General features: G+C 39.8%; 1 protein-coding gene across 1 annotated transcript in view; it reads right to left on the bottom strand.

The window, feature by feature from the left end:
- ANKRD13C (ankyrin repeat domain 13C) overlaps nt 1-11289 on the bottom strand; it is a 91780-nt gene extending 80491 nt beyond the window's left edge. The window contains exon 1 of the mRNA XM_027536897.1: nt 10510-11289. Within this exon, the coding sequence (XP_027392698.1) occupies nt 10510-10954 (445 nt within the window). The 5' untranslated portion in view covers nt 10955-11289. The remainder of the gene's footprint in view (nt 1-10509) is intronic.
- Between the last annotated feature and the right edge of the window lie 889 nt (nt 11290-12178).

Here is a 12178-nt window from a genome sequence, read left to right as displayed (position 1 = left end):
TAAATGTCTTACTTAATAGAAAACAGCTGGGTTTTTATAACTAAATCCAGATTCAGATGACATGCAATTAAAAGAAAAAAGAGGAGCATTTTAATAGCCTTTTCAAATAATTAGTTGTATTCTTCGATACAACACCAGAACTTATTAAGTGGTCATTTCTTAATGGACTGTTGCCATGTGAAATCTAAAACCATATCAATAATTATTTTGTTTTCTGGCACACCAAAATTCATTGGTTTCACTTGCACTTTGAATGAATCTTTACTGATGCATGATTCTGTAACATAACAGACTGATCAGTCTAAAAAATACTAGTTGACTGAGTCCTTCAGATCTTCCATATGTCAACACATTTCACTACATAAAATTTTTTAAATCATATTTAGTAATATTACCAATATGGCCAAAACAGTCTTTAAATACTAGGAAACTGTCAAGCTTAGAGTAACAAAGACAAGTGTTTTAAATTCTTTCATCTCAAATTGAACTTCTTCCATTGGCAGCAAAGACTACCAATTGTTTTCCTTGAGGTCCCAGGTTTACTTTTCCAATTTCCAGGAAATGCATCCCAAATATCCAAATTGGAATAACCATAATTTGTAAGTTGTTTTTTCAAATACAAATAGTGTTGCATGACAAAAGCAGCCAGTTTGGCTTACAACTCAAAATGCACAGATGTTTTCCCTTATTTTCTCTTCAGTATGTAGCAGAAAAGCATGCATAATCCACATAATGTCTCAAAGAATATAAAAAGCATGTACTCAAGATTAAGACTAAAAATTAACAATTTCTACAGCTTCAGCAAAGACATTGTGAAATTGGCTTCCCCACCTCTGCCCCACTTCAAGTACAGGCAGTGAATAATACAATGACTACTAGCAATTCAGTGCCTTAATTCATGCTAACATTCCAACAATTTTACCCACCACTGCTTTTGTACCATCAGTGAAAATGTCACTGCAGTGGGAAAAAAAGGCAAACAATGACTTTGTATTATTTCAAAAATAATTCTGACTTCATGTGCCCCCTAACCAAGGAACAAAACAGGAAATTATATGTTGGGACGATCCCCTGGAGAAGGGAATGGCAACCCACTCCAGTATTCTTCCCTGGAGAATCCCATGGACAGAGGAGCCTGGCATGGGGTCTCAATGAGTCAGAAACGACTGAGTGACTAACACAGACACACACAAACAACAACCAAAGCTCCAGCTTCTACAGATACTTTCAAGTCTCATCCAAGCAAGCAATAAAAAGGGAGAATCTTAGTACTTTCTCTCATGAATGGCAGTATAGGGAGGGGAGGTTAGGGTCTAGGAACACATCAGGGATGAGAAAAATAAGAGCAGTTACTTAAAGAAAATTAGGGAGCTGTTTTCTAGAAGAAAAGAATTTCAGGCAGAGAATTGCAAATATAAAGAAAGGTACCATGTTCAAGGAATAGGAAGAAGGCAAGTATGACTGGAACAAGGCAGAGAGTGGTAGGAGATGGGAAATGAATGGTACTTTACTACTGAAATTCACACACGTATATTATATTCAAAATATCATCAACTCTTAACCAGCTCTACCTTCTCATTATTTCCAGTTACTCCATTTATTACAATGGCATGTTAAATTGATCCATGCCCATCCAAGTTTCTTTTCTGCTTCATATAGCAGCCAGAAAGAGCCTTTTAAAATCAGATCATGTTACCTGGCTGCTCAAAATCCTCAAATCACTTCCTATGTTGAGTGAAGTAAAAGCAATGAATGGTCTACAAAAAGTCCTGCATGCTTACATCCCCCACCCCCACATATCAAAATTTCCCATCTCCTACCACTCTCTGCCTTGTTCCAGTCATACTTGCCTTCTTCCTATTCCTTGAACATGGTACCTTTCTTTATATTTGCAATTCTCTGCCTGAAATTCTTTTCTTCTAGAAAACAGCTCCCTAATTTTCTTTAAGTAACTGCTCCTATTTTTCTCATCCCTGATGTCTTCCCAGACCCTAACCTCCCCTCCCTATACTGCCAGCACTCTCTATCTTCACCCTGCTTTATTTTACTCTATAATCTTTATTATGTTGTTGCTGTGTCAGTTGCTCAGTTGTGTCCAACTCTTTGCGACCCCATGGACTGTAACCCACCAGGCTCCTTTGTCCATGGAGTTCTCCAGGCAAGAATACTGGAGTGGGTAGCCCTTACCTTCTCCAGGGGATCTTCCGGACCCAGGAATTGATCCTGGGTCTCCTGCAATGCAGGCAGATTCTTTACCATCTGAGATACCAAAGAGTATTACCATATGTTTATTAGTTTGTTTACTATTTATCTTGCCCCATTAGAATGTAAGCTCCCTGAGAGCAGAGACTTTGTTCATTTTGTTCACTGCTCTAAGTAACCCCAGAACCTAAAACACTGTTTATCACGTTATCAGGAGCTCAGTATATATATCAGTTAAATGAAGGAATGAATGAACCAAAAAAATGGCGGGGGCAGGGAGGGTGGACTATAAAGAATCATTAGCAAGCAAGCTAAGTTGCTTCAGTCGTGTCCGACTCTTTGTGACCCTAAGGACCCACCGGGCTCCTCTGTCCATGAGATTCTCCAGGAAAGAATACTGGAGTGGGTTGCCATGCCCTCCTCCAGGGGATCTTCCCATGAAGAACCATCAGAATAGTGTTAAAATCTGTTTTTACTCTCCAAAAAAGCATTTTACCCAGGACAATGCAAGTCTCCACATGACCCTCTATGAAAGCCAATCAGTGTTCAAAAGGATGAGCAACATAGCACTGGTGGCTTTATAGAATTCAGCACTATGCTGATTAAGAGAGGATGAATTAACAAACCTGACAGATATCTATACCCAAGAATCCAAATGCATTTTGTTGTTATTGTTCATATACCTGGAAGGTATATGAAGTTATTGTAAACTGGAATATACCACTAACCTGAAATTGAATTTAACATGTATTTAGTTGGAGAAGACTCTTGAGAGTTCCTTGGACTGCAGGAGATCCAACCAGTCCATTCTAAAGGCGATCAGTTGTGGGTGTTCTTTGGAAGGAATGATGCTGAAGCTGAAACTCCAATACTTTGGCCACCTCATGCGAAGAGTTGACTCATTGGAAAAGACTCTGATGCTGGGGGGGATTGGGGGCAGGAGGAAAAGGGGATGGCAGACGATGAGATGGCTGGATGGCATCACCAACTCGATGGACATGAGTTTGAGTGAACTCAGGGAGGCCTGTCATGCTGCGATTCATGGGGTTGCAAAGAGTCGGACACGACTGAACGACTGAACTGAACTGAGGTGCTTAACTTTATCTACTATTCCCTTCAGAAGGTTTATCTAATAAACTCTTTTTAAAGTATATTTATTCCTTCAGATTTTTCCTTCTTTTGGATCTCAACTAAAAGATAAGAAGTAGGAAAGACAGAAACAACTGAAAAATATATGCAGAAAAACAAAATCCAAATTAGAAACACCCCAAAACAAACAAAAGTGATGACAGTATACAACAGGTATGAACCGAGTTATACCAGTAGTAGACTAAAGATGCCTTACAGGGGAGAGACAAATAAACCTAACCTTGTAGCAAACTGACAGGCAGTATAAATTCAAGTATAAAACCTCAAGTGAATGAAGCTCTATCTAAACCTCAAAAACTAGAGTGTCCTCTGCTGAAAGGTACATCATAGCAAATGTGAGAGCAAGGTATTTATATTAATTGCTATTACTATGATATGAGCCTTCAACATTATGTTCAAGTACAGTCTCCCATATAAGAAAATAATGCCCCAAGAGATAGATATATCTACTTATTTCAGCAGTTAAATAGTATAATTACATAAAATCCAGTTTGTAGAGAAGCATGGTCTCAAACTCAGATCTCATACATAAAAAATGCCTTCTAGTTTTGCAGACGGAGAAAGCAATGGCAACCCACTCCAGTACTCTTGCCTGGAAAATCCCATGGACGGAGGAGCCTGGTAGGCTGCAGTCCACGGGGTCGCGAAGACACAACTGAGCGACTTCACTTTCACTTTTCATGCATTGGAGAAGGAAATGGCAATCCACTCCAGTGTTCTTGCCTGGAGAATCCCAGGGACGGGGGAGCCTGCTGGGCTGCCGTCAATGGGGTAGCACAGAGTCGGACACGACTGAAGTGACAGCAGCAGCAGCAGCGGTTTTGCAGATAATCTTTGGGATATCAACAAGACTAACAGGCTCAAAAACAGATGAAACGCAACCAACCACAGAGTTAAACCTCACATATCCTGGTAACGAACAGCATTCATAATCTTTAAACAGTTAGAAAAGAGATATTTCTCTTTTTCCTACACTCATTTGACACGCTTCTGTCTTGCTCTAAAACTGACCTTCCATCTCTCTCCAGATAAAACAGATGACATATGAATATGAACAGGAATATATTCTCTGTCTGCTCAACCCCCAACCAATTTTTGAGAAACTACACTCACTTTCTAGAACACAAAGCATCCTGACAATTACCTTGTACTCTTTAGATTTTAAGCAATTCATAGATCAAGGATATTCATCACTTTAGCACCTAAAAGCTTTTGACTAGTTTCCAAGATAAGGTGCTTAACTTCCAAAGATATTTAACTCAATTAAGGGGGAAAAAAAATACAAGTTTGGCAAATAGGAAATGCAGTCAAAATCAAGAAAGTCTTCTATAAACTTCACAATCATTCTCAGTTCTAAAGAAGAAATAAAAATCATTACCACCAACTGTAAAAAAACAAACAAACCCAGCACGTTAACATGATGCTTTCTTTAAATACCAATGGCAAAAAAAAAAGTCAGAAAAAATCTTTACACTCAATGTAAAAAAAAATATTTAAACTTTAATCCTATACTTAAAAAAAAAGTAGTATAAAGCTAAAGATACACTAATGACATAGAGTTGAATCAATTTTTGTATGCTTAATGTATCTTTTTCCCCACTCAAACAAAACTGTTACTAAATATACCATGAGTCAAAATCATTGCCATTTCTGAACACAGTATATAGATATTATGATTGTTACTGTATTTAACTATATTTCAAGCAATACGTTTGGATCCAAATACAATACTCCCCAGTATAAATGATGGCTCAGAAAAAGCAATTCAAACTAAACTAACATTTTTCCACAAAAAAAAAAAAAAAAAGCTCTATCCCCGCCCCTATTCAATTTGACAATAACTTATAAATACACACATAGACACACACACACACACCCCCAAAGAAAGTGTTTCATTCCAAGATCACTAAAACTGAAAGAGCTAATGAATACTGAGCTATACAGTGACCAAATTAGGATCCAATAACGGGTGTCACTGTGGTAAATCTGCCTGTCAATACAGGAGAGGCAACAGATGCAGGTTCAATCCCTGGGTTGAAAAGATCCCCTGAAGTAGGAAATGACAACCCACTCAAGTATTCTTGCCTGGAAAATTCCATGGACAGAGGAACCTGGAGGGCTACAGTCCATGGGGTCATAAAAAGTCAGACACAGATGACCACGCACTATCTACTATCTGTAGAATTCAATACGCTTTCATGGTAGATAGAATAAAGGATCAAGACTAACAAGATAAATATTAATAAATGTCAAGTTCTGTTTTGAGGTTTAAAAAAAAGCACAAGAAGAGATTAGAATAGCAAGACAACCACTTGAGAATAAACATTTTTAAAAATCCACATATTATTTCACTGTATTATTTAATGTGTGCTCTTTAGTAATACACGTTACTAAATGTGTATCACTTAGAGCAATAAATATAATCTCTTTGTCTTCATTTATGAGGCTACTATAACTTCAACACAAGGTTGGTTCTTTCCTTCCTCAAAGGAAAGACTAAGCAACTAGAGTGTCACTAAAAGATGACTAAGATCTTCATTTACTTATTTAATACAGTTTTATAGTATTCACTATGTTTCAGGGACCATTCTTAGCACTTTGTAAATCATGTCCTATGAAGAATGGATACAGAAGTTAGGAATGTTTAACTTGAAGACAGGAAGGACATGATAGCTGTTGCTTGTCAAGTATCTAAAGGGCTATCATGTGGACAAGGCAGTGCATTTATCTGTGCAATTACGTGAAAAAGAAAAATAACAATAGTGAGAGATCTCAGCTGTACAGGAAATCTCTGAGAGCTGTTTAATAGCATTATCTTTCTATAGGTACTAAATGAGAAAATATATATCAAAGAACTTTGCCATAAAATGCCACATACACATTATTAAAACTGATTTCTTTGCAAATTAGTGGGTCCTGATTAACAGAAAATTTACAGAGGTTGATCATGGGCTTTGAAGCCCTTACTGTTAGTTCAGTTCCCCATTTTGGAACTTAATACTAGGTATGCAACTTTGGCAAAGTTTCCTTGTGCCTCAAGGCCTCAGTTTCCTCCTTTAAAACAAGAATAAAACTATCTGCTTTGCAGGGTTATTGTAAGAATTAAATGTGATAATGTATGTAAACACTTAGCATAGTGCTGACATGTTCAAGAAACTATGATCATGATCATCATCATCATTATATTATGGAAGGAATGTCAAGTCAACATACAACTATGTCCTATGATGTGGTTTAATTGTATGGCTCTGCTATGCACCTGAATGAGTAGATGATTCTATGTATTTATCATGTTTTAACAATCCAAATATAATACATAGCTTGTTTTTGTTGGGCAACTTAAAATGCCTTTATCTTCTGTAATTTGAAAGGGAAAATATTCCAAAAAAAGTTAACGAAATATCCAGGTTAGTAAACTCTGAAGAGTAAAAGTAATGTAAACATAGTAGGGAAATTATGCAGCTATAAGCAAAAAGATTGAAGAAGTAGCATATTAAACAGAAATGGGCTTCCCAGGAGGCTCAGTGATAAAGAATCCACCTGTGGAGCAGGGAACACAGGTTTGATCCCTGGGTTGGAAAGATCCCCTGGAGAAGGAAATGGCAACACACTCTAGTATTCTTGCCTGGAAAATCAAATGGACAGAGGAGCCTGGTGGGTTACAGTCCATGGGATCACAAAGAGTTGGACATGACTTAGCAACTAAACAAGAACAACGTTAAAAGCTACTCTTTCTAGGAGTCTTCACTGTAGGAGATGAGAATGTATCCATATATTGCAGAAAACAACAATTACAGTTTCCACCAGTTTATGAAACACTGGTTATAGTCATGAAAAATGTCAACAATGTCACTGTTGGTAGGAATGTAAATTGGTACAGCCATTTAGGAGAACCGTATGGAGGGTCCTTAAAAAAACTAGAGTTAACAGAGGATCCTTAAAAAAACTAGAGTTAACAGAGGATCCAACAATCCCACTCCTGGGCATATATCCAGAAAAGACAAAAACTCTAATTTGAAGATAAATGCACCCCAAAGTTCACAGCAGCATGATTTACAATAACAATGACATGGAAATAATTTAAATGTCCATGGATAGATAAATGAATAAAGAAGATGTGGTATATATAGACAATGGAATATTACTAAGCCATAAAAAAGACTGAAATAACGCCATTTGCAGCAACATAGATGACCCTAAAGATGATCAGTCTAAGTGAAGTAAGTCAGAGAAAGACAAGTATCTTAAGACAGCACTTATATGGGGAGTCTAAAAAAGTGATATGCACCTCCCTGGTGCTCCAGCAACTAAGAATCCACCTGTCAGTGCAGGGAACATGAACTCCATCCCTGGTCCAGGAAGATTCTACATTCCTCAGGGCAACTAAGCCTGTGTACCACAACTATTGAGCCAGTGCTCTACAGCCTGTACTCCATAACAAAAGAAGCCACTACAATGAGAAGCCTAGGCACAGCAATGAAGACCTGAAGTGAAGTCATTCAGTCGTGTCCGACTGTTTGCGACCCCATGGACTGTAGCCTACCAGGCTCCATCCATGAGATTTTCCAGGCAAGAATACTGGAGTGGGTTGCCATTTCCTTCTCCAGAGGATCTTCCCGACCCAGGGATCCAACCTGGGTCTCCCGCATTGCAGGCAGTTGCTTTACCGACTGAGCCACCAGGGAAGTCCATAACGAAGACCTAGTGCAGCCAAAAATTAATGAATTCAAATAAATAAAAAGTGATACAAATGAACTTACTGACAAAACAGAAATAGACTCACAGACATTAAAAAAAGGTATGATTACCGAAGGGGAAGGGGGGGGTGGTAAAAAGTGGGATAAACAGATGCACACTACTACATATGAAAGAGATAACAAGGACCTACTGTATAGCACTTTCCCCTGATGCTGGGAAAGACTGAAGGCAGGAGAAGGGGACGACAGAGGATAAGATGGTTGGATGGCATCACCAACTCTATGGACATGAGTTCAAGCAAGCTCCACAAGTTGGTGATGGACAGAGAAGCCTGGCGTGCTACAGTCCACAGGGTCGCAAAGAGTTGGACATGACTGAACTAAACTGAACTAAACTGAACTGTATAGCACAGGGAACTATATTCAATATCTTGTAATAATCTAAAACAGGAAAAGAATCTGAAAAAAATCTAAAATACGTGTGCGTATATATATATAAAACTGAATCGCTCTGCTGTACACCTGAAATACTGTAAGTCAACTATACTTCAATTAAAAAAAAAAATCAACAAAGTAAGGGCAGCTAAGTACAATGCAAGCATTTAGTATATCAAAATGATTTTTAAAGAGAATTTCAGTAGACTATGGAAAAGAGTTTAAAGGTATTTAGGATTCTAATTACTTTGAGCAGAATTTGTACTTTAACAAACCAGCTCTCATCTGCTAGATGACAGACATGCAAGCTCAATAGTCCTGCAATTCAGTACCTTCTGTGATCAATCAAAAAAAATCAGCTCTAACATCATACTATCATACTTAGTCTGTCATAGTCACCTCTCGCTTCTTTCAAAGGGAATCATCCCTCAAAAAGTTTCAACTTTTTTCAGGTATATTTCAATGTAATGCAACCCTTAAATGGCAATATTTTAAATGCAATGGCCATAAGATAAACCTTTTATACAGCTACTATGAAGATCAAATCTGAAAAACATTCTAAACATTCAAAGCTACACTAGATCTCCCACTAAAAACCATTTCCCAAAGGGTTAAAATATAATTACTATCAACAAACAATATGATGCTGTTGCAACAATAGTAAAGTAATTAAATAAACTTAAGAATGAAAACCTGGGTGCAACTTTTAGGAACATTTTGGGGGGGCTTATTTTTAATAAATGACAGTAATATTACAATATTGTAAATTCAGAATACAAATGCAGTTGTCAGAGAATTATACAAACAGTGGAAATCTTACTCTTTTTTTTTAACATCAGTTTTTGCCCTAATTGTAGATAAGAAGCCTAGAGTCCAATGGAATTAAGAAAGCTTATTCAACAGGCATGTATTTCATTAATGTGTTATACTATTTTGAGCATAGAATTGAGTGTGTTCTAATTGAATGTATACAATTCTCATGTTCAGTTAAAAGCGAACTATTAACAATATTTGCCAAGTACCCAGTTTAAAATGGCCTATTTATTAAATGCTGAAAATATCAGTGTTTGCAATTAGCTTTATTTTACTGTGGCTTAAATCACAGTAAAATAAAGTCAATCATATTATGACAGTCAACTGATAATCACATTATCACAGTCAACTCAATCACATTATGTTTTTAGAAGAAACCGAAAAAAATCAGCTAATAAGTTAAAGCAAACAATAGAAATACAGTCCTTGAATAACAAATGACACTACATGTTGTCATGTAGGATATGAGGAAGTTACTATGAAAAATCATAGTACTATTTCTCATCACAGGTCATCAAGTAATGTTTTAATTACTATCAGCAATTATCTATGTGAAATAAGTATAAAACTCTAAGCTTTGCTTCAGCAAAATCTTAGCCCCTTGGAAGTCACTACTTGCTCTAGGTATCAAATGCCAACAAATTGGTACTGTTGCTTTCAGAAATCAAAACACTTGCAAAAAAAGTGTAAACACTTTGTATCAAACTAAGCTTCCTAAAAGCAGAAGGAAAAAGAAACAGACAGCCTGATGGCGTGTAGAAATCATAACCAGTTGCAGCCAGGTTGGGTTCTGTACCTGGACAATAAAGGGAGGTGGACAATTTATATGTTCAAAATTCAAGATCCCAAGGGTGGAGAGGGGACAGAAAAAGAAGATACAATTCAACAAACAAGGATGACGACCAGGCTTGATGAGAGGCAGTCTAAAATTTCTTATTGTCAAGAATCAACTAAAGCCCCGACTCAAAGATATAACAGCTTCTAATAGTTTGAAGAAGGCAAGGAAGAAACATTCCTTTGCACCCACAAGAACCAATCCCCAGACCACTGGCATGCTATTACATGATTTATGGGCATTTGGCTCGGATGATGGGCAAAGGAGAGGAAAGAAGAGTCCGATAGAAGCCTAGGATGTATAGAAACCTAGGATTTGAGAGGCCTGAGTAGGTGCAGGCTCTGGGAAGGAAAGGTGGACGGGGCGAGGACTCCTCACCGTGATTATCTTTCTGCCCGATATTGTGCGTGCGGATGAGAGAGGACAGTCTCCTCACATCCCCCTTGAAGACGCACTCGTGGACCGGGTAGTGTGCAGGGCAACCGCCTCCACCTGCGACGACAGCAATGGGGCTGGTGCCCGCTAACAGCGCCGGGGACTGGGAGATGGGAGTCGCGGAGGAATTGTGCAGCGGCAGGGCCGGGGGGCCGGGGGGATTGGAGGAGGCCGGGGCTGTCTTCAGCTGTAGCCGGTGGTGATGGTTACTGAAGATCTTATGGCAGGCTCTACCGCTCTTGCCGCTGCCGCCTGTGCCAAGCCTGCCTCCTGTAAAGGTGCCGCCGAGGGCAGCCGCCGCTTCCTCATCCCCAGGCTCCAGCAGGTCCCCCTCTTCTTTGCTGGGCTTGTGGTCCCTCCGCAATGAGCGGATCTTCTCCCCGGTCATCGCCGCCACGGGCAGAGAGGGAATCCAGGAGGCTCACCGCTGGCGACGAAGCTGGCGCTGCGGCGGCACAAGGCGATTAGAGCGGTGGCCAGGATACTCCAGCGCAGCATGAACTCCCAGAGCGCCCCCGAGCCCGGGACAAACGCATCTCCCGGAGGAAAAAGAGTCGGCTCTCGCCTAGGCACGAAGGGACGCGCGTTCGCTTGGGGGGGCTACAGCTCAAGGGCCCACGACACTAGGATTCCCGTCCCCACCGTCGCAGCCGCCGCCACTGCCTCAATCTGAAAAACAGGGCACGGCCATCTTCCCCTAGCTTCTCTCGCGAGAACTCCCCCGGGAGGGAGGAGAGAGGAAACACCGCGATAAGTGAGCTGCCTGCCCCCGCCCTCGCACGTTCTACTCCCAGAGTTGCGGGACGCTGGCGCCTAGTAGGCAGCGGGTTTCGGCCCCCGAGCTGGAGTCTCTGAACTAAAAGAGGAGATCCAGCATTCCCGATGGCTGCGCTTTTTGTGGGAAGTCTGAAACCTGAGCCTGTGTTTGAAATATTCGATGCACCTTATAAACAGTGACTTAAACCCTGCGACCTCCAGGCTTCCCGGAGATGAGTGCAGACTGACACCCACGCACACAGGATATGATGTCACTGAAATGCACAAGACACTCATTCAATAAGCATTTGTTAAGCATCTACTTCGTGCCATACATTGTGTTAGTGTGTGTATGTGTCATTAGAGGAGGAAAAATAGTCAAGCACGTGAGCACAAGATACAACTGCGAATGAAGTGGATGCAAAGAGTTGGGATGAACGAAAAAAAAAAAAAAAAGAGCCAAATTTTAGTGCTGAAGTGTCAAATCCCAAAAGTTTAGAAACTGACCTTGGAATCAGGCTATTCAGCAGACAAAGAGGGTAGGTCACTCAAATATTCTGTGGTTAGGTTAGGATTTCCCTTCTTGGTGGGGAGTTCCATTACTTACAAGGTTGTAACCAACTTTCTATCAAAAGTGAAAATTAGGGGGGAAGGAAGGGTGGGAAGTCAGGTAGGAAAATGCCCTAGATCTCCTGGTGTGGTGCTTCCCTTGCCTAGGGCTCAACGCCATAACAGGCTCCGCATAAATGGATGGATGGCCCTACCTTAAAAGAAAAAGTTCTCATTGTGTGGTCCTCCATTTATAACACAAAGCAGAGTAGTATTTTTATATTTAAATGTAAAAACAAAAAAATTA

This window comes from Bos indicus x Bos taurus, chromosome 3 (genome assembly GCF_003369695.1).
Source record: "Bos indicus x Bos taurus breed Angus x Brahman F1 hybrid chromosome 3, Bos_hybrid_MaternalHap_v2.0, whole genome shotgun sequence".
NCBI lineage: Eukaryota > Metazoa > Chordata > Mammalia > Artiodactyla > Bovidae > Bos > Bos indicus x Bos taurus.
This window is presented reverse-complemented; position numbering and strand designations above follow the sequence as displayed.